At 45.5% G+C, this 23,706-nt stretch overlaps 1 protein-coding gene across 2 annotated transcripts in view; it reads right to left on the bottom strand.

The window, feature by feature from the left end:
• The window catches only part of IQCE (IQ motif containing E), a 285,773-nt gene that overhangs the window by 82,208 nt on the left and 179,859 nt on the right, over window positions 1-23,706 (bottom strand). For both annotated transcript variants that reach the window (XM_085629211.1, XM_085629212.1), the window contains 3 exons: window positions 19,673-19,855; window positions 17,581-17,613; window positions 337-450 (listed from right to left, as the gene is read on the bottom strand). In XM_085629211.1, the coding sequence (XP_085485337.1) occupies window positions 337-450; window positions 17,581-17,613; window positions 19,673-19,855 (330 nt within the window). The remainder of the gene's footprint in view (window positions 1-336; window positions 451-17,580; window positions 17,614-19,672; window positions 19,856-23,706) is intronic.

The following is a 23,706-nucleotide window of genomic DNA, read 5'->3' as shown; positions in this document are numbered from 1 at the left end:
CAAAACTGCTGATATGATCAACTACAACATTGATAATCTGTCACAAAGTTACAATAAACCCAGAGAACATAGAAATGACAAAACATTCTAAACATCTGGGCAAACCACAAAAATAAACATTGAAGAAACTTTAACTGAAATAAATATATAGTCACAAAAACGGCAATTTTTATGACAAACTATCTTTCATTATGGCCCAAAACTCTCCCATGCTTTGTTCTTTAAGTGTGAGATTAAAAGTGTATTGTTCATCCAGTACCTTGTTCAGATCAACATTCAAGGGTTGAGATCAAGTATTTCAGAGTGCATCAGAATCGCTGTTGTCCTTTAAATTACCTGACTTAGAATACTTTCAGAGCTGGAAGATTTTAAGACTACCATGTCACCAGAAGATAGCAGCTTTTGTCGAGCCAGATGTCCTCTGAAAGCAGACTGCAGCACAGTAGCAACCTAGTGGGAGAATATGGATTTTTGTAAGAAGGAAAAAGGAAATCCCCACCACTTCATAGTCTCTACAAAAGAAACTTTTTTAGAAATTCGAATGACGCTTTCCACAATAGGACTTTTGCAGGTGTTACAGTCAAAAGAATCTAAGCAGAAATCTCAAACAGCTCAATTTGAAGGTAAGGAATAGATTGCATCTGTTAAGGTAATTCTATTGTATACTGGACTTTACGTGGTACATAAGAAGACAACGCCACAGAGTAGCATGTACTGTCAACACTCAAACACTGATCTCGGTCGCTTTCATTAAAACCTATAGAAATGAACGTACAGAGGGTGGTGGTTTTTGTTGCTCTGTTGATAACCAGAATACCGTTGAGTAAAAGCGAAGTCTCTTAATTTAGCAATTTAATATTCATAGATTTAAATGTCATATACCTACATTGTCATTATCACTGTTAAGAATTTATTTAACATCCTGCAAACAAAGTTTCGACTTTTTGTGACATCTTTCATTCTACAAACCACCTTTTGGTAATTTTACATTAAATCATAGTTGTTCTTGGAAAGAACATCTGTGTGAACTACTCTACTGTATCTCCCTGTCGAGGGAAAGAAATAACGTAAGCAGTACATCAGCCAAATCGAGGATGATGTTTAGCTGTCAGAGGCCTTTTAATTTTTTTACGGTTTAACTTTTGGTGGAATTGACTCATGTTAAGTTATTTCTGTAGCCAAAGTAAAATGGTCAGCAACAACAGAATAGCACTGTTAAGTATAGAGCTGTGCATCTGCAACACCAACAAAAGATATTCCCAAACGCTGCCTTACCATCATAAGCTTCAACTTTTCTTTGGGGATCAAGTCAATGGAAATGTGTCTTTGAAAAGCCACTGACACCACATAGTGGTAAAATAAGGCACAAGGACAAACACAAAAACGATACCATGTGATGAACAGCATTAATGGACAACACAAAACAGCAATCAAAAGTGGCTTAAGAGGTCTTCTTTTCAAACTTCAAGGCAACAGTTTGGAAATCTAATAAAATGCAGAATAAAAACATGGACCTTTGTTAAACCACAACATCACACCTCAAATTTAGATGATGGGGCATACTTTCGCCTTAACGATGATTCGGGTCAGAAGACAGATGATTAATGTCAAAATCAGAAATGTTCTTAGAAAGGAGAGGTGTATCCTCAACAAATCTTTATCTGTTGAAAAACAGAGGAAAGGCCTTCAACAGGATAGCCTCAAACCTTCTAGTCCGGCACGTGGAAGCCATAACAAATACTGACTTCCCATGCGCCTGCTTAACAACATTCATGTGTAGCAACAAAAAAATAAAAATCACTAAATATGATGCAAAAGACAATGTCACTGGAACATTTAAAAAGTTTAACACCAAGTGCGAGAGCCCAGTGAAAAAATCTGAAAAGCTATCTGGAAGAACAAGGCCTTTTAGGCAGGTCCATTCTGGAAGGCAAAGGTAAACACTGAGACCAAAGCAAGAAAGACCAAAGCATCACAAGACATTCAAGGAGCAAAACTCTTGCAATTCTAATTTATCCTTGAGGAGAAAGTTTCTCTGGACATGAGACAGAGACTTACAACCATAAAAAACTTCGAGACATCGTAAACCGGGGCTACTTCAGGGGCTGGCGGGGAATTAAACACCGACCACAAGGAAACTCTGAGATCAACACACCATATCCCACAGAAACTCCTTTCAATACATGTCAAAAGATTTGGGAAGATATTTCTCCAGTTCAGGACGAAATACCATAATAAGAAAGCCCTACACACTTTGGCTGAAGTCAAATAAGAGACACCACTTGAATGCAACACTGTAACGCCCTGAACGTCTCAGGATCGTTTAACAGACACGATAATGAGAACGCAACCACTTGTGAAGGTTTAGTTATTTTAATGAAGGCAAAAATAATACAAGGAATAAACAAAGGTTATAGTCACTGGAATCCTCCAGGCTAAGTACGTTACCAGCCCACAGCACGGATGGTCCTAACCGTCCTCTGCATATACGCCGATCCCGGCATATGCCAACAGAGGGCAGAAATGAAATGGCCGACAATGCCAATCGGTAGGCTGTGAGGGGCACGAAGAGTGTTGGGGAGAATCGAGGAGTCAGGGAAACACCCAGCCGGGGTCTCTACCTGAAGGGAGCAGCCGCTCAACCTCTTCCTCAGACTGCACCGGGACGCGGAGTCACCTCCTGGTGATGCGTCACTGATACCCCAATCAAAAGCAAAGAAGACTGAACCGAGAGCAGCCGCTCGATCGATCCTGTGGACTTCCGAGTCTGTAACGCGGCAAACACCTCCTGGTGTGCGTTACAGCTGGCAGTCCCTGTATCTCTGGTCGGGCTGGGAGTTACGACTCCAACCAGCAAAAGCGCCACTGCGCTTTGACTCAGCCGAGTCAAAAAGCGAAGCTCAATGGTTATCCGGTAGAGCTTCCGGGTCCTTCACAGGTGACGATGGGGCAAGACACGGCCCAGGGAGTAACGACTCGACCTTCCTCCGTTCTTGCCTTACTGGAGCACCACTCCGGAACACTGCTCTTCACTAAGCAGGTACGTCGGTGTAAACACAATATCCGACAGCGTTGTACCTCCCGGTTCCTCCCTTTATAGGGCGTGTTTTCCTTGAGTTATGTAACAGCTCTCCTGTTTACATAAGGGCGTGTTTTCCTTGAGTTATGTAACAGCTCTCCTGTTTACATAAGGGCGTGTTTTCCTTGAGTTATGTAACAGCTCTCCTGTTTACATAAGGGCGTGTTTTCCTTGAGTTATGTAACAGCTCTCCTGTTTACATAACCTCCCAACCGCTAAGCATCCTGGGAGATGTAGTCCGTTTTCGCTGGTTACCGTTTTCCTCCCCTCGCATGACAGGAATTCTTGACAAACACTATAATGTCTCAGGTTCTCTGGAATTATGAATCCTTGTTGGAATGCGAGGACCTCCGACATTTCGGGAAGCTGCTGAAGACCTATCTTTTCTGAGGTGTGTTCGTCTGGCTGTAGCGCGCAGATATCCCTGACGGGGTGATTCGGGCGCTATATAAATTAATAAATATCACAATATCAAAGGCAAGGGTGGAAATAAGGATCCATATCATTCAAGACTATACCCGTTATGGGGGTCGCAATGCCGGTGCCTGATAAACCATAAATGAACTGCATTCTCTGAAAAATTGCAAGCAAGGTCTTTAGGACTGGCAGGCCCACGTCTTTAAGAAGGGTTATGACCTGGAGGAGAGGAACCTACACGAGTATGAGAAGTTGGCATAAAGCAAATAATACACCAAATGGGCTGGATGTGAATTATTGTCCTACCTATCCAATTACCTCTGCAAATGTGAAATTCAACTGAATCAATGAAACCTGTAAAATATTTGGGGGTCAAATCTACAGCGAAAAGGGAGTACTTTAAACTGCCAGTTTACCCACATCATAAATATTCCTTAAGAATTTCTGGACTTTTTGACCTTATGCATCCTGGAAAGTCTACGTCACAAAGCCATTTATGTCCACATGGGACGACATGATCTGCATGAAAGCTACCATCTATAAACTCTCTTTGGATAGATCTATTTTCAAGAAACTGAGACCAGGAAAATTAAACACACCTCCACCCTCACATTCACAGAATCTGGACATTACATCCCGATTTACCAAGAGGATTTCCTGTCAAATCCACATGAGGGTTCAGAGACAGCAATACGGAGATGGGACAGAAAGCTTCGGAATCCATAGCCCACCATGCAAAAACTGATAATCCATCGTACAAGTGACTGACAAAACCAAGGGGAGGAGTCAACCTGGCCTTTTGGACTCCAATGCCACAGCGAGAGAAGTCCTTGTCAATAAATCAATAAAAAATTAAATACAAATATACTTTAAAGATGCAAACTACATTTTGGAAAATAACTTGACCACTTGTCAATTGGAAAGCTCAGCCATTTCAAGTGAAGGATATGTGGACATAATAGGTGGAGATCATCCAGTCAACTTCATGCTTCAAATGTCACACAGAATCTGCCTCTGGGTTAAACGGCATAGAGAAAACCTTTAGTAGAAATACCCAAATTAACTTCCTCTCATTACGTGCACTTCATGGAAAGGAGCTCACTGATGCAAGCAAGGATGAGGTTATAAACTACTGCAAACCAGGAGCAGAGATCACGAATACACTCTTATTTCTGACAGTTGTCCTTTATTCGTTTTTAAACTTTTATATATAGCTTTGGCTCTGCCCTGGGGCACGTGAAAGTGCGCTGGGTGAGTGTACAGAGGTGTTACAAAATGTCAGGGTTAGTTAGGAACGAGCTATCTTCAGAAAATCTTACAATGGGTGCAACATCAGGATGCTCAACCTTGAACTGATTCAAAGGCTGAGCAGAACAAGTGCATTTACAGACCTTTCTTTAAATTCAAGAAAATAATTTTGATGGAAAGCGGAAGAGGGCAAGTTTGAGAGGAAGGACTCCTGTATGCATAGTATCATGGTTTGTTTTGCTCCAAGTACAGCGAGAGTCTGTTTGGGGCAGTCAACATGAAGCATCAGGTCGGTGTTTATGGTGTCAACAAGTGAATGTGGTAAGGTAACTTGATAAAGAGTAATCAATTGGCTCGAATACACTTTGATTCTACCTGCCATATAGTAATTGAACTCTTTGTTGCAAATAGCCATGACTTTGGTCATCTGCCCATTTCCACAACTAAGGGCTGTTGAAGTCTGCCCAGGTGAAAACCTTAAAGTCACTGCACCTTGTGGAAAAGCTTTCTTGCTCAGGGATTGGTTATACAGGAACTGTAATAGCAGGTGGCTGAGCAGGCATCCTGAGCAATGACATGGGAGCGTGTATACCAACTTCAAAGAGGGTCTGTTGAAAAACAAAACCATAATTGGGCCTATCAGGATAGGCCTGAAGAAGTCTATTCGACCCCAGGGCATATCAAACTGTGCTATGTAAGGCCAATAGAAGGTCAGTGAATGAGAGAGAGCTCACTAAACCTTTAGAAGGTCAAGCCAGTATACACTGCAGTTGTCCTTCTATGGTAAGTAATTTTCTTTGGATCGATACATTTTCCCGCAGGTCCCTCACCATAAGAATGAGTCACAAAGCAATAACTCTCTAGGAGATAAGATGGAGTAGTACATGTTAACCAAGTAATTCATGCAATACAGCTTAGGCAAATCACCCATTATTGTGTGTCTGAAATGTGAGGCAATAGCGTGTGGCAAAAGCATGCAAAGATGACCATTTACTGCCCATTGGTCGCCAGTAACTGGGATGCCTCAGGAAAGAATCAGGGAAGCAGCCCTCGCTCTTGTGGATTTGGCACAAATTCCCTCCAGAGGCTCTTCCTTGGCCAGGGCGGGGCAGATCTTGATACAGGAAATGACATAGGGCAAACTGGTTCGTTTGGTCACCGCTTTGCCCTTCTTAACTCTGGTGAAGCTCATAAAAAGACCATCATCCACTCCTTCCTCACAAGTGCAGTTGATGTATTAATACACCACGCATCTAGGGTCCAGTGTACATACTCACTCCTCCAGCTTGGTTGGATGTAAAGGCGGAAGAAGATGAAGTCTAATAGACTGGGCCATATGGACTACAGAAGCCCCAGTCGAAGAAGGCAGAGCAGGTGCAAAGAACCACTACCAAAGGCAAATTGCTACACAAAAAACGATTCACGACCCCACACTGCCCGGGTATTGATATAATAGACAGTGGAGGTGCTGTCTGACAGAAATATGTCCCTTGAGGGACAAGACAGTTTGCCAGCTTCCCCAGCATGTTTATTTGCAAGTATTGCTCAGATGTTGACCAAAAGTTGTCTGGTCATGTCACCCAGATGAGCTTCTCAGCCTACTGAAGCATCATCCTTGAATACAGTAGCCTGAGCCAGCAAGGAGGCTGGGGCTGTCTGGTGGTATCGTCTGACACAACCTGAATGCTGCCCTGAAAGATGGTATAGAGGAGCGCCTTGAGGGGCTAGACTGATCGCCCATAGCTTAAGCATGTTTTTTGCAAGCGGTGCTCTGGCATTGACCAAAGGCCTTACATGTCACATTATCCAGATGAGCACCCCAGCCTAGTGCGAAAGCAATGTTAACCATAGTAGTCTGCGCCAACAGCAGGGTTGGACGAGTGTCCCCTAAAATCTTTAGAGGGATCCATCCACCAGTGCAGATTCTGATGCACCACCTGGAAAATCTATATCTAAGCCAAGTGACTTCCTTGGTGCCACAACCACTGCATCCACTGACACCACTGGAGTGCTCTCATCTACTGTGACGCACCAGCCAAATACACTAGGCAATTAGGCCTAGCAGACAAAAAACCTGTAGGACCAGGATCCGAGCTGGAGTAAGACATCAGAAGCATTATCCAAATATATGCACCCCGCCATTCGAAGTCAGCCTCTGTGTAAAAAAAAAAATTCAGACTCGGTGTGTGGGAGTGTGCTGAACCTTTTGGAGGTTGATGGTAAAACCAAGGTTGTTGGGAAGAGCCATCATCTGCTGGGCCAACCCCTGGGGACTGCACACTCGCAAGCTAATCAGCCAAATATTGAAACAGACTTCTGACCTCCACAGCGAAGCTGCCATTAACACTAGAACCATTGTAAAAATGCAAGGGGCTGTCCTCAGTCCAAACAAGAAGAGAGTACACTTACAGTGTTGGGACTCCATTGTGATCCTCAAGAAGCACTTGTGGGCAGGGATAACTTATAAGAAAGTAGGCGTTCAGGAGGTCCATTAACATCAACTAATCTTGGGAGTTCCAACCTAACAGAACTTGGCTCAGAGAGAGCATCTTGAACTTAATCCTGCCAGATAAACATGTTCAAAAGGTGGAGCTACAAGACAGCCCTCAAACTTCCACCCTTCTTGTGGACTAAGAAGTAAAGGGAAAAAAACCCGTGCCCATCTCTTCCACATGCACCACTTCTATGGCCCTTTTTTCCTGTAAGGTAACGATTTCCATGTCTCCAGGTGGAAGGTATGAGCTGGTGAGCACAATCTGAATAAAGGGGGGTGATCTGGTGGAGAGGACAGTAATAAAATGGCATATCCAGGCAAATCGGAAGGATCACTGTGATTGCCGCCTACCAAGTAGCAAAACCTAAAAACCTCTCTCCCACCAGAAGGTGATATTTTGAGGGAGGAAAGAAGTCAGAGGGGTTTGGAAGTGGTAGCGCCCATAGAGGACAGTGGGGGCGGGAAATGCTGCTTTTGCTGGTGGCTCCTCTTAGAGTCATACCTGCTTTGTTGTGATATTTGGACAGGTTGAGACGGCTGTGTTTGTCAGGACATCACAACCCTAGAATAACTGAAGGCATTCTGGCACTGTTGGTGAAAATGCCATGCCGTGGAGGCCAGGATGCAAGCCATAGCCCACCTGTTCTTGAAACGCTTGAAGGAAGAGTTGGCTTTCTCTTCAAATAGCCAGTCTCGCTCAAAAGGCATGTCCTTGAGTATAGCCTGTCTTTTGCCCAGAAATCCAGTGGAACGCATCCAAACATGCTGAAGCAGCATGGCAGCCATGCTAACAGTCTGAGCAAATGTGTCTGCTTGGCCAATGCCATATTTCAGGACCTGTTTTAATGCATCAACGCCATCACTCACCAAGTCGTAGAATGTTTTTTTCAAAGCAGGCTAACAATAGCACATTGTGTCTGTTCTCGTAAGGCAAGAACAAATTGTCCTAAAAGGCAGGTGGCATTAGTCACATGGAGAGACAAGTTGCTGGAAAGTAACCTTTTCGTTTGAGTTTTCCTTTGAACACGATCAGGCTCTCTAGCAATGGGTGGGAGGGCAAAAAGTGTGGGTTTCCCAGGGCATGGCTGTCATCTGGTAATCTGTCTGTGGATTTTCTCTATGAAGCCAAAATAGGTCTAGAGGAGCCTTGGTGAACAGAAACAAGGGCTGTGGAAGATTCGAAGATTTCGATTAGAATGTTAGACTTTGCTTCTGCCAAAAGCTAAGTCAGTTCTAAGGCTTCTGTTGCCTTCAGAACTACTGTTGTAAAACATTAAACCTCCTCCGAAGCAGAGCCATGGGAGGAAAGTATCCCCTTCAAGTGAAATATCTAGGCTACTGGTATTTTGTAAGACTACGTAATTTCTGGCATTAGTGTTATAAGGAGGAAGGAAGTAATCAACTGCTGAGTCATCATCCTACCGCTGGCCTTAGTTCCTTATCTTTCATAGCCAAAACATCAGAATCCGAACAAAAAATAAACCTGTGCCAAGCAAGCAACCCTTTGGGCCCTGGGTTGGTGCTTACAGTATGGTTTATCGTTAAAGTTGGCTATCACCCCCTACTGACTCCTTGGCCAGCGCCAGAGTTGGCTTTGTGGGTGGTATTGTTATCGCCTTCCAAATAAGTGTAGAAGATGATCTCAACAAACTGGGGATGGCATACTAACAGGTTTTGACATTGCCATAGATGTTAGGCCTGAGGACGGGTTGTATTAGGAGGCATCACAGTCAGAGCCAACAGAGTTGCCAATCATTTGGGAACAGACCCTTCTTTCCCTTGAGGAGTATCCCAGAAGGAAGCAGGGCTGCACTGAAAAGAAGGAAGGACTCTACCGGGTCCGGTTTGTCCAAAGGACTGGTGAATTCCGGTCTAGTTTTTTAGGCTTTGGGTTAACCAACTTCGAGGAAGAGTCCTGCTACGAGAAGACCTTAGAGAGTCTGAATGGTCCAGGGACGTAATTGCTTCCTAGAGGAAGAAGGTTTCTCCTTCCTATGACACTTTTTGGATTTGTTCTGTTAGCAGAATGTTCTCTTTGGGAGAGGGAGTTTATCTGGAAGTATCACGGAGGGCCTTAGTCAAAAATAGTTAGCCTTCTTGTTCACTGATGGCCTTTGGGTGCAGGGAGGTGTCAGAATCACAGTTGAGGCATCATGCCCCAACCGCGGTCACCACATACATTTGTCTGAAAGGGACATTTTCCTCTTCTTGCAGAACGACCTGCAAGGCTTGAAGGCTGAGGTCCTTTGAGGGGACACTTGGCCTACCCGCTGTCGAAAACTGAGAAAGATACTGGTGAGACACTGATGTCTTTCAGTGTCTCACCAGTATCTTGCTCTGGACAGTGTAGATGAAGAATGAGTAAACTGCAATAGATGGTAGCACACAGTTTGACAGCCAACATATTCTAGGGAGATCACGTCTGGAGGCAGCATCACACCACCTGGCATGATGTAGAGTGATTGTTAGGGAAAAGGTTTCTAGACCAGTCTGAAGCCTGGGAGGAGTATTCTAAGGTGAGCAATCTGCTAGTAGACTAATCCATCAAAATAAACAATGAGGGGAATCAGAAGCAATGATTCTCGATTATTTACCTGAAGCCTTCTACATGGTCAGATTAAAAACGTTATTTTAGTCTAGATGTCTTAGATAGCAGAACTAGCTCAGTGTAAACGTATGCGTTTGAAAATCGTACACATGAGGAATTTCAAAATGTTCACATAGGATCCTTTCATTCTTCTGGATTGCTTGTGGCATACCTCATGGGGCAGCTACCTTTCCATCCAATTTAAATTCCTATTTATTTGTGACCATATTAATCTTGTAATACCTTATTAATTTCAAATTCCATACTTTGACAAAGACACAGATCTGCTTCACTCAATGTGGCACAATAAAGCTTTAGAAGTGCTACAACCCATTCAGATACTCAAATTGTTGTTCTCAATATTTTGAGCTAATTATCCCTTTGTCTGTGGTTTTGAAGTGCCTTGCCCCACTCTTCATTCATCTTTCTGTTCTCATTGCTTTCTCAGACATACTCAGGGTTTAAGAGATAATTATTGCAATAAACCATATATTATGGATATATGCTTTAACAATATGTATACACCCATGAAGCAGCTTCTATGGGATAGCCTCTGTATTGTGCAAAAATGTATGTTGTTACAAGGCTAAAACGTGTCTTAGGGTTAGTTGATATTTGCTCTGTAGTTTTGTAAAGGTCCGTGGTATCCTACTCCCCAACTATTTAACCATGGATCTGAATACATGTATACTCCTAGTGCTTCACCCCCACACATCACCATACTGCATAGGGTGTTCCTTTGCCTTGCCCAAAGAAGAGGTGCTCATTGTAACCCCGCCAGTGCTAAGCTGACTCTCATGCTATGTCCTAACCCACACAGATGAGTTGATGGTGGTTGGGCTGTGGAGAGGGACGGGAGATGAGGCACAATGTCGTACTTGGGCTGGGTCTTCATTTCCCATACAGTTACTTTCCTATCACACATTTCTGTCCTCTATGGATCTGTGTAGCCGGTTGTTTGCCAACTGCAAGACTAACACATATTTAGGAAGGCCTGGGAGACACAGGCCTCTATTTCAACTAGTTATGTGTAGCATTTTTATTGTCCCCTTGCAAACTGCTCTTCCCAAAGAGGATGGCAAGTTTAATCTTCCACCATTTGGAAGTTGCAATCCAGCATTAAGAGAGATGGTATGATTTACACAAATCTCTCGGACGCAATCCCACCCAATCACGATTGTGAGGTGACCCATCGAATGGCTAAACTCGGGAAGTCTAAAAAATGTTTTTTTAATTCTTTTTATTAACAAACTAACATGTTGGTCGCTTCACAGTTTTCGGTCATTGGTGTTACAGTGGTTCATCCTTGGACCCATAGACATTCTTGTAACTTAATATGGTATAGTAGAGCAGGGACAGACAATATCATCATTTTATTGGGTTGACATTTCCTCAAGGGGGGGAAGCTAGGGGGTTTGCAGATGTTACCGCGGTATGTATTCCAGGGAGACCAGACCGCCACCCATTTCCCAGGGCACCCTCTCGAAACATACACTATCTTTTCTTGCAGCATACACCAGTCCATGTCTTTCTTCCATGCCCCAATCAATGGGGGCGCTCCCGCCCCCCACAGGCGCGCTATGTTACGCTTTGCAATCACCAGCCCCAGTGTTGTCCACAATTTGCCTTTTACCGATAGGTCCGTGGGCTCCCAAATGTTCAGGAGGCACCGTTTAGCTTCAGGCCGTAACTTTACCTCCCAAATCTTGCCCATACAATCATGTATCTTTGCCCAATATGTTTGAATTTGCGGGCATTCCCATACTATATGTAGAAATGTCCCCCTCTCCCCGCAACGTCGCCGACAGAGCCCATCTGTACTCCTCCCCATCAACACTAGCCTGGTGACCGAGACATACACCCGATGTAGTATTTTGAGCTGTATCAGCCGCAACTTTGCCGATATCGCCACTTCTTTGGGGGAGGAGAGCGCCTCCCTCCATTCCTCATCATCGATTTCCAGGCCGTCCGCCTCCCATTTCCCCCTGAGGGAGCCCAGTGGATCCGGGGAGTGATGTAGGAGTTTTTTGTATGTGAGGGATATCGCCCTTTCCGTTAGGTAGCCGTCAAGCAATCTATCCTCTAAGGGGGAGGATTCCGGGAGCGTTGTCCCCGGTGGAATGTTAGATTGAAGAGAGTGCCGGACCTGCATGTAACGGAAGAACTCCGAGTGTGCCAACTCGTGTGAGTGCTGTAGGGAGGCAAAGGACACCATTCCCCCGGCCCCCCAAAGGTCCCCTATACGGGATATACCGATCAGATCCCAATTGCGGAATCCCTTAGTGCGTCCCAACGACCCGAGCCTTTCTGACACCCAGAGCGGGGTTGCCTTCGTAAGTTTGTCAGCCCACCCTAGCTTCCGGTTCACAATATGCCACAGTTGGACTGAGTGTTTTGTAGGCCCCGTGAGGTGGAACTTATTAGGTCGCGAGTAGAGTGCAGTCTCAAAATTTCCTCCGGGGAGGAGCACCTATCCATCCCATACCCGGGGTCATCCCCACTACCATACGTGCCCTGATTGATAGCCGAGAGATGCGCTGCCCAGTAATATTTGCGGATGTCCGGCAGTGCTATGCCCCCATCGTACCACCCCAAGGTACGTTTCGGGAGAGCTATGCGCGGTGCGCCACTCCACAGCAGGTCCCGCTGAGTGGCCTCAATATCTGCGAAGTATTTGTGCGGGACCAGATCCGGGTAGTTTTGGAGCACGTATAAAAACCGCGGCAGCGCCATCATTTTGAAAAGGGCCGCACGACCCAGCAGCGACAGCGGGAGCCTCTTCCAGGTTGCCATGTCCCTCTGGAACCTCTGTAGAGGTGGCCTGAGGTTATTCTCAAAGCGTGTTTTTGCATCTTCGGAGATGTAGATTCCGAGATATCTGAACCCTTCCGTGGCTATCGGGATCGGGCAACCACGCGGAACAGAAGGAGGGGCCCCATGCAGCACATAAAGCAATGACTTTCCCCAATTGATGTTATAACCGGAGTTTTTCCCAAAACTTGTAAAGATGTCTAGTGCCACCCGGAGGGATTTAGAGGGGGAGGCAAGGTATAGCAGGACATCGTCTGTATATTGCGAGATCCTGTCGTCCCATCCCCCCGCCCATCTCAGCCCTCGTATGGAGGGATCCTGTCTTATCCAGGCTGCCAGAGGCTCCAGGAAGAGTGCAAACAGCAAGGGTGAGAGGGGGCAGCCCTGTCTTGTCCCCCTATCGAGTGCAAAAACCTTGGAGCTCTTATTATTCACCACCACCTGGGCCAGAGGCTCGGTATATAGGAGGCGCACCCACCCAACGAAGTTGGGACCAAATCCCAATCTGGTAAGGACCGCCATCATATAGGGCCATTCCAGCGTATCAAATGCCATAGCGGCATCCAGTGATACCACCACCACATCCTCCTGGATCGTATGGCGGCGACCCATCACGCCATGGAGCCGTGGCAGATTAAGGGCTGTATTTCGATGCGGCATGAAGCCCGATTGGTCGGGATGGACCAGTTTAGTGATTATTGGTTTGACCCGGTTCACAAGGAGCTTAGCCAGTATCTTAGGCTCAGCGTTCAATAATGATATTGGCCGGTAGGAGGAGCAGCAGTCCCTGGGTTTCCCATCTTTGGGGATAGCCACCAGTGTGGCAATGCGTTGGTCTCTTGGTAGTTTCCCCAACGCTTTGCTGTCTTCGAACATACTTTTGAGATGTGTACCAGGGCCTTCCCAGTCCGCAGGTCCTTAAAAGCTTTTGCAAGTTCGGCGACGGTGAGGTCACCGTCCAGAGTATCGCGATCCTCATCAGAAAGCACAGGCAACCTAATGTCCTCCAGTAGCGCAGCAGAGTCCTCTTCTGACCGGTCCGAACCTCTGCTGTACACTCCTTTGAAATGCGCAGCAAATTCGTCTATTATCTCCTGCGGTTCGGTCAGGGGGAAATCCCCTGCAGAACGGATTTCGGCCATCACCCTCTGTGCCATTTGTTTTTTATCCAACCAGGCGATTAATTTACCCACCTTATCTCCTTGGTCGTATAGCCGGCCTCCTTTGTTTCTCGCTAGGGTCTTCGCAGCCTCCGTGGCTAGGGCCTTATACTCAGCAGCTTTCAACTGCATTTGATGCTGGGCCTTTAAGGTCCCACGCACCTGCGCCTCTCCATCCAGTGCGAGAAGATCCCGCTCCACCGCAAGCATCTGCGCTTCCCTTTCCTTACGCTGTCCGGCGATTTTTGAGAGGGCCTCCCCCCTCACTACAGTCTTAAATGCTTCCCAGAGGGTAGTTGGGGCTTCCACTGTCCCAACATTTTTGGTGAAATATTGATCTATTGACCGAGTGAGTGCCTTCTTAATTTCGGGGTTACGCATCAACCAGGGGTTTATGGGCGCCACGCATCCCACCCTCTGCTCCCCGATTGTTAGATGCGTCTACAGCGGGGAGTGGTCCGATATACCCATTGCCAAGTGTTTGACGTCCTGAACCGCAGTGTCATGCTGCAGGAGAGTAAGAAGGTAGTCTATCCTGGAGAATGTATGATGTGGTCCCGAGAAGAATGTATATTGTAGCTGAGTGGGCAAGCGCCAAAGGTCCACCAGCCCATACGCTTCCAGCAAATTGGAGAGCCACATTTGCCCCGGTGCAATGTTACGCGGCGGGTGTCTATCTAAGTCACCAGACACTACTGCATTAAAGTCTCCCCCAACTAAGAGTTGCCCTTCGGGAAGAGAGAGAAGGAGTTCCCCCAGATCCTGATAGGATTGACTCTGGAGACCAGGTGGAATATAAACCGTCACCAAGTTAAGTGTGCGGCCTGCCCACTTCCCCGTGAGCACTCCATAGCGGCCCAGCGGGTCCGTTTTCGTGTGTTGAACTACCATTGGAAAGTTACGGCGCAACAGAATGCCCACCCCTCGGGATCCCGATGTGAAGCCGGCATACGTGGCCAGAGCGTAGTGAAGAAGAGGGATCTGCTGCCATCGAAGACTTTGAGCTTCGCTGGGAAGAACATCATGTACTTGATGCCCCTCTCCCGCAATGCTGCTTTCACCCCTTCAAACGATCGTCGCTCTAGTTGCACCTTGAGCGTGAAGTCGGGAAAGAATCTGACCGTCGCGTTTTTCCCTTCTGTCTAGCGGCCTGCAGGATGGCGGCCCGATCCCTGTAGTTGAGGATCCGTGCGATAATGGTTCGCGGCGGGGCTCCGGATTTAGGCTTAGGGACGGGTGCGCGGTGAGCCCTCTCAACAGAGAACATAGCAGAGAGCCGCTTAGGTTTCAGGCTGTTGAGGATCAGGTCTTCGAGGAATAGGTCCACGCTAGGCCCCTCCGAACCTTCCGGAACACCCACCACGCGGACGTTGTTCCTCCGGGCCCTCCCTTCCTGATCCTCAAGCTTCAGGGCCACCTGGCGGTGTTGATGAACAAGCTCGTTGACCCTCTGTTCAAGTTTCTTGGAGGAGGCCTTAAGTTCCGCGATGTCAGTCTCATTAGTTCTGGCCTTGTCCAAAGTTTTATTGAGGTCTGTACGCAAGAGGTTCATTTCAATGGACATTTTGTCAATTTTAGTCTCGAGGGTAGTCCCCAGGGTCTGTATGGCAGTCATGATGGCCGTCAAGGAGGGTTCCGCCGGCGTCTCCCGCCCCCTGTTGTCCCCTCTTTCTGAGCGGCCGGCCTCTGGACTGCGTACTTGTCAAGTTTATTTGTTTGGGCCGCCGCCGCTCCTTTAGGCCTCATGGTGAGGTCTCCACGCGAAGCCACTGTTCACCAGAGCGAATCGTGATTTAGGCCACCTATCTGGCAGCGCTCCGCAGGCCGGCTGCTGCCGCACGCCGTCGAACGGTGCACCTCCGTCAGAGTTTGCGATTCCTCCTTGCCCCGCAGCGCCAACTGCCACCCGGCCGCTGGTGGGTCCCTGCAGGCAGGATAGTCGGACTATTGTGTGCCAGCCAGATCTTCCTCGCCAATCAGTCGCCCCCGGGATGTCCTCCGATCAGTCCGAAAATAGGGGGGGGGCTCCGGACCAGACGCCCACTCCACGGGTCTCCCCCGCCGATAGGACCAGTTCCGGCAGCTCGAAGGCGGACCAACAGGTGTAGAGCGGTGGTGTCCTCCCGCCGGCCGCCTCACACCCCCTCTTCGGCTACCGCACCCGGCTCCCCCACCCGGCGGCGGCAAGGATCAGTATCCGGGTGCCCGGCCCCATCCTCAGGCCCTGCGGGATGGACGCTCCCCCTCGAAGTGTGCTCAAATGGGGGCCCGCTGGGGAGAGGCCCAGGAAGCTCGTGGAGCAGTTCAGCTCAGCCCCCACCGCCGCTCCGAGGGCATGCCGCGCCGGTCCTCCACCCTGCTCCGCCTCTCACACGTCGGCTGGTCGTGTAGGACCCAGACTCCAGGGGTAACCACACTGCTCCGGTTATGAACTCATATCTGGGCGCCCCCTACTGTCCACAGACCCAGCTGCCTCGTGTCCGTACCTCAGAGCCAGCCACTTTTGTTGTCGGGGCCCGCCGGGCCGTTGCTCCAGCCGCCACGGGGAAGGCGGCGCTCCGCCGCCCAGAGCCGGTCCCTGCCTCCGACCCCCACAGGCGCCGCGCCCGCCTCCAATGCAGGGCCGACAGGAACTCCCAATGCAGGCCGCAGACTTCAGGACAGGCCGCCGCGCCGGGACGTTGCGTGCGCTTCTCTGCCCGCCTCCGCACTGCTCCCGGGCGCCACCCGGCTCATCCACCGTAACTTCGCGGCGGAGGCATCCCCAGGTCCCCTGGTCTCAGGATTTAAGACCACAGGTCACCAGCAGGATTCCCACACAGCATGACCGCTCTGCATGGGCGATGTTGGACGGATTTTCTCGGGGGAAGACGCCGCTCCGACGGAGCTCGAAATTAGGCGGCCATCTTCCCTGGCGCTTAGCCACGCCCCCCCGGGGAAGTCTAAATTTGAAGTGGTACTAGCTCTTTTTCGGACCCTTCTCTGCCAGTCATCCTCCCGCTCACAAAGAGAGGGACTCTGCCTTTGAAAAGCATGCTCTTAAGCCTCTGCACTAAAGAAGTCTGCTTTAAAATATAAAATACAAAATTGTATCCACTGATCCTGTTTGGTGCAAAGGGCTAAATTTATATTGATTGTTTATGGTGCAACTATTTTAATTGTAAACAATTGTTTAAAAAGAAAACATTTTAAAGTCACAAAATACCTCTGTACCAGACAAACTAGCACGGGGTTAACTAAAAGAACATACAACGTAAAGCTTGCTAAATTTGTTGCCATAAGTTTACATCCAAATACCTTGGTGCATAGAACACATGATAACCCAGCAAATCCACCTTCCAGACTACAAATATGAACTTATGAGCTTGGAGAGCAACTATATTAAGTTTTAACCAACATCTCTTCCACACCTATGAAACAAGCCTCTTTCACCAGCCCTGCTTTCTAAAGGCCATTAAGCTGAGAGCACACAATATAAACAAAAAAAGAAAAGAAATCAGAGTTGTGTCCTGTTCATTTCAATATTGGGTTGAATATTGCCTTCCTGAACATATCAACCATACATCTCTCTCTTTGTGAGGGATGGATATTTATTTTGTAATATTGTTCTATTTTCTCATAGTCCTATTTCTTTGCCACAGCTCCTCTTTCCTTAAGAATTATTCTATACAGAATGTCTAATATCTATGATGACCCAATTAGCAGCCTACACAAAAAACTGTGAAGCATAGTAAAAATAAGAGTTAAAAACAGATAAAATTAACAAATGGAAAAACTTGCTTACCTTCTCAAAATCAGCATTTTCGTCAGTCTCTTTCTGAAAAATAAAATGTACTTCAGCTTAACACAATCGCACATCTTTCATTTTTACTACATACAACAAGAAATTGAAAAGTCATAATGAAAAGGTAATCAAATAACACTCATTTGTGTAACAACAGACATATTCTTAGTCCAAAACGCCCATCAGTACGTAACTTGAGAGGAAGCTCCATAATGTGGTCAGTAACTTGTGTTAAAGCAGAAAACCCAGGAAGCACAAACACACCTAACTCATGAGCTCTCAATCTGACCCACATACTCATTGCATGACTCACCATGTTCCTATAGCACCACCATTTAGGTGTACAACAGATGCACTGGAGCAGTGGGTATAGAAAGTAGGTAAATGGTGATAGAAAAGCTTAAGAAGACTAGAAATACAGACACTGCTATGCACTGCAGGAGCATGTTGGTATGTCAGAGCACTTCAGGCCCAAACTGTTTATCAGCTCAGCATGGCGCACGGTTAAACACCTTAAGTTGGTTGTCCGAGTTTCAACAGTCTTCTCTAGCACTCTACAAAACCCATACAAACAGATAAAGAGACTATAGAACTTGACTCTGAAGAGTAGTTCTTACAGACGGATTATGATGAGGTCAAAGTGACTGCCTTAAGTAAGATGAAAATGGCAAAGAAGGGTATCTACATGGGGTCAGATGCAGTCTAGTGGAATGAGTGACACCGAAAAATTAATCATCTCTAGCTTACAAAGATCCACCCAGTTATTTTTGATATAGCTCTTTACTAACGTGTCTGTTTAATTCCAAACACTGCAATTTGGCTCAAAAGAAAGTGAGACACAGATGTAAAGTGATTTTCACAAGATCCACCATTTGTTATGTCATATGTGAATAGCAGAAATGAAGATTAGGTCTCCTGGCTGCAAAGACATCAACTGAGCTACTCAATAACACAAACTCCTTTTAAAGTAGCAATTGGAGATATAGGAGTATTAGTGGATTTCCAAGCCTGATGTTGCTTGGGAGTGCTTTCATAGCATGTAGAAACTAGGAGAATGCCAGATGAACTCTATACATTCATTAAATGAGAGCTCTTGTGCCATATACATTTAGAAGAGTTTCCTCTGATTTCAATTCATTAAATTTGGAGACAAATCTTGAAAGAGACCTTTACATTTAATAAGGAAATGAGAGATAACAATGCTAATTAAAGAAGGCCATATCTCAAGTACAATCTTGTCTATGTGGAAGTCTAAAAAAGGCCTACAGGCAGAAAAAGCCTGAAATTCACCAACCTAATTAGCCAAAGTGATGGCCACAAAAACAGTATCTTGTGGGCCACACACTTTAAATCAACGAGAGTCATATGCTGAATTGGGTCCCAGTTGAGATTGAGGTTTACCATAAGTTTCAGCGTGATATCAAAATGGCATTGGCTTGGACAACGAAAAGGGCCTCTTTGAAACATTCTAAAAGAACCCTTGAAGATCAAACAAATCTTGCATGTATAAATCTACTACCATCATTCAGCAAGGTAATTAGTAAATGCAAGAATGTAATAAACATTGAAGGAGAAGGGGATATTTTTTCTGTCCAGGGTTAAATAGGAAAAACGCCTTTCTGCTTTCATAGCAGAACATTGCAAAAATAATCAACTGTTTCAATTCATAACACATCCAAATGTTTCTCAGGACACATCCAAGAACATTTGCTGGACATCCTTTCTGTTAATGCTACCCTTTTTGGATATGGATAAAACATGTTATTTGATGCAGCAACTCATGTTTGAGAAAGCAAGATACCAAAAAAACATTTGGACACAATTTACTGTAGCCCTTTAACATACAGGACAATATTACATGGCATTCTGTTAACAGACTAAAGATTGACCTAGACACTCACTTTTTGTCAGAGAAAATGTACTTTACGGCACTGTGCCACTACTTTTAAACAGGTCTTACAAAAAATATATTTTATAAAATATCCATGAATAAATAATGCATTTAGACACACATATACGTCTGGACTATCAGGTACAGCAGATAATCCCTACTATCGTCTGTAACCACTGCGGCAATTGTCAAATGGCTTACAATGTCATTGTACTGCCTCCAGTGGGTCTGAATAATTTCTGCTGCCTCTTCCTCTTTTCTCTCTTCCCTTCCATAGTCAGAATGAGCAGACTTTGTGTGTGATGCTGCAGAGCCCACCCTTTTTGCTGTAGAGGGTCGAGATCGTGGACTGGTAACTCTAGAGTCAGGGGATTCTCGTTGTTCCTAAAACAATGTAAAGCGCCAAGATGAACTTGTGAACACAAAAATGCACAGCGTGATAAAGATGCATATCAAGAGAAAATACCAGTAATTCACCCTAAGCGCCTGCAGTGGAAAAAGGTACAGAAGAAGGTAATTGACCTCTACTCTCTATTCACATTCTGGAAGCTTAATACATTTCTGCTGTAAGGCAAGGATGGTAAAGAGAAAGAGCAGACTTTGTAAAAATGTACTATCACTATCACAATAATGCTAGTGGGCACTCTGAAGGGGACCAGCAAAGTGGTATATTTGGAATTGTCCCATACAGCAACACTGTTTAGCGCCACCTATGAAAACAGATCACCCTCACAACATTTATTCTTAAAAGCAATTATTTTGGGAACAATTTATGTGACTTCTATTTTATTACTTAACACTAGCACACTTACATACTTCGGTTTCAGTACTTACAATGGAATTTACATTTGTATTTATTCAGAACATGTAACAAACAACAAACGCAAAATAAATATTCTCATTGTTGCTTAATATTGTTTAGCACCATCTTTTATGCTTCATTCTCTTTTATTACGTACCCAGGTAAGTAATCAAATCTTACAATTAAATAAAACCTTACAATACAATTTCTAGCACAACAAGCATTCACTGGGAACAAGCTGTGCTTAGAACGGAGTTAATATACAACAATAGATTTTTAGACAGCTAAATAAAATCAATTAATTATGTAGTGGCAGTGCTCCCCAAATGTCTTAGAGGCACAACTCAATTTTTAGAATGATGAACTTTCGCGACTTTCCTAACTGTAATGGACGTGAGCAGGGAGGATAATAAATGTACAGAAACCATTGTGTAGTAGCACACTGTGAATTTGCAGTTGCCACACTCTCCATTGAAGTGGCCACTAATTTTACACAGACACAGTCTTACTGATAAAACATAACTCCACACACATGATCATGTGTGGAAATCGAGTCTAAGTGATATATGTATCATTTGTGCATCACCAAGTAAAGGGTCTGGATTTGTTTAAATCCTATTAAAATATTTGTTTCCATCAAACTTTAGAATTACAAAAAATATGCTTCATTGTTACTGTTCTAACAGCTGAATGTGAAGAGTTCATCTACAGGGATTTTCATTTTTTGTGTTACAAAAAATGACATGCTACACCTTTTTTTCCTTTCACACTCCTTATACCCCAGCAGGATTGTCACATAATTCAGTTTATTTTGTTTCTGTGACCGCAAAGTAGAAGTATGTAAACACCAATCCCCATCTTAAAGAACATAAGCATCAATTTGTCAGAAGACACAGTATGACATTTGGCCTTTGTCTTTGAAGCACAATGAATGTGACCAGATAAATACAGAATTCAAAGGCATCTTTATTTATTGCTTGGACTTTCTCGACCCACAAAATTTGGCTCACAACTGACCTATAGTTTGGCAAACATTGATGTAGGAAAACTTTAAAAATAGTGAGGGAGCCAGGAGTATTGTGAGGAAGTGAAAAACCGTGAAGGATCAATGTCCAAGCTGCTGACATATTTTAATGGTATGGCATGACTGTTCGGCGTGTTAAAGTGTCCGTGTTCAAATGTAAATCAGGTACAAATATAAGAGATTTCACATAATAACATATCGGAACCAGCTGTCATTGTTCATGTTGAAATTAAACTTGCAGCAAAGACTAATTATTCACTAAAGTATGACAGCACTTGTGCAAAGGTGTGAAAATATGCTTTGAAAGTATTTGAAAAAGAGAAAGTCAAGCATATTAAAAATTGCCAACATATGACCGTTGTGCCAGTACAAGCCGATGATCTTTTTAGATTATGTTTAGGGCACAGGTAAATGGCAAAGGTTGGTATTCCTTTTTCTACTTAGACTGTCCAATTTTACTAGGTACAAGTTTTCCCTATATTTTTTTTTTTGAGAATCCAATTCCATTGTCAAATTTTTAACACAATACAAGTAAAGCTACATTAACAATCCTTTTTATATAGCTTCACGATCATTGGGAGGTATTCTGGGTATAAGATCAATTGGAGTAAATCCTTGATGTGTGTTCTCAAGGGAGGCCCCCCTCCCTGCCCCGGGACTGCCCTATACAGACAGTGGAGCCAGGATTCCGATATCTGGTTATCTTTATAGCAACTGACCCCAAAATCAGATATGAGTGCAACCTGCTTCCCCCACTGCAGAGACTGAGGCGAGATGCGGCAATCTGGAAGATGCTCCCACTCTCGCTTCTCGGGAGGACAGCACTTTTTAAAATGATGTCACTGCCACGCTTCCTCTACGCACTATAGAATGCCCCAGACCCTGTCCCAGTAAAGTACTTCCGGAAAGTAGAGAGCCTATAGAGAAACCTATTCTGGGAGGGGAGACCCCGTATTGCCTTACGGAAATTAAGCTTGAGTTGGTACGATGGGGGCATTGCGTTGCCTGACATCAGAAGGTACTACTGGACCTCACATCTGGCGGCGATCAACCACTGCACCTACCGCCAACACGATGACCCTGCCTATAGAATGGATAAATGGTTGTTGCCAGGGGGCGCTTTCAGCAGGGCCTTGTACTCTAGACCACATAGGTTCCTCTTGACGGGCCCTAGCAGGCACTCAGTGCAGATCTGGCACACCGCAAATAAAAGTTTGGGATGGGATAGGAAGCTCACGATGGCCACCCCACTATGGGATGCAGAACAGCTGGGCAACCTAGGCAACATAAAGGGGTTTGATAAGTGGGACCTAATTGGGATCTCGAAAATCGGGGACCTCTGGGGGGGGTGGAGGGGGGGGGGCGGGTGGGTGGAGAGAGTTGGTCTCATTCTTCACAAAATGCCAGAGCCACGAACTTGGTGACAAGGAACACTTTCGATATCTACAAATCAGACACGCACTCCAGTCGATCCTGGCCAGTGCCAGCTCCCTTCTGGACTCCTCGCCACTAGAGGACAGGCTACTTGATGGCTATCTGCCGGATAAAGCGATTTCCTTGACTTACAAGAAGTTGATTAACAACACCTCAGACCCCCTGACACTCTTGAGGCAGCGCTGGGAGGGGGATGGGCTCGAGCTAGACGACGAGGACTGGGGGAGGCAATTGCGTCTCCGCGGGAGGTGGCGATCTCTTCTAGGCTGCGTCTGATTCAGTTGAAGATCCTCCATAGAGTATATATCACTAGACCTGCTCTTGTCAAAATGGGGAAAGTGGAGGAGGGTAATTGTAGACGGGGATGTGGCCTATTGGGATCATTTATGCATATAATATGGAAATGTGTGCTTGTACAGTCCTACTGGTTGAAGATACACAAGTGTATGAGTAGGGTGCTCGGGGTCACTTTACAGCCAGAAGCTAAGAGATGTCTGTTGAATGTATGGGAGCCTACAGACCTCACCAGTAAAGATAAGATCTGGGTCACAATGGGATTAATGGTGGCAAAAAGAAACAACGCGCAATTGTGGGGAACAGGAGAGCCACCCAAAATCGGGTCATGGAAGACCGACATGGAGTGGTGCATGTTAAGGCGGAAGACCGTGTATGTCTCGCGGGGATGTCCCCGTAAGTGGTCCTCCATATGGAATAAATGGAATGCATACCGAGGCAATATCTGTATCCAGCCAGCTGTTCCCACGCCAGATGACCTGCCCACACCGTAACCGTTGTGAACAATTATGCAATAACTGTGTAACTTGTGTCCAGAACAGCAATTGAATTGAAATGTATAGTTCCTTTTGAGCACACTGAAATGTCGACTTGTTTTATGTTAAAAACAATCCTTTTTATCTTCTTGATACACCACTTAGTTACTACGTTTAGTGTTGACCTTTTTTATTATTAAAACAC

This window comes from Triturus cristatus, chromosome 10 (assembly GCF_964204655.1).
Source record: "Triturus cristatus chromosome 10, aTriCri1.1, whole genome shotgun sequence".
Lineage (NCBI taxonomy): Eukaryota > Metazoa > Chordata > Amphibia > Caudata > Salamandridae > Triturus > Triturus cristatus.
Note: the sequence above shows the minus strand (reverse complement) of the source record. Positions and strands in the feature narration are given on the sequence as shown.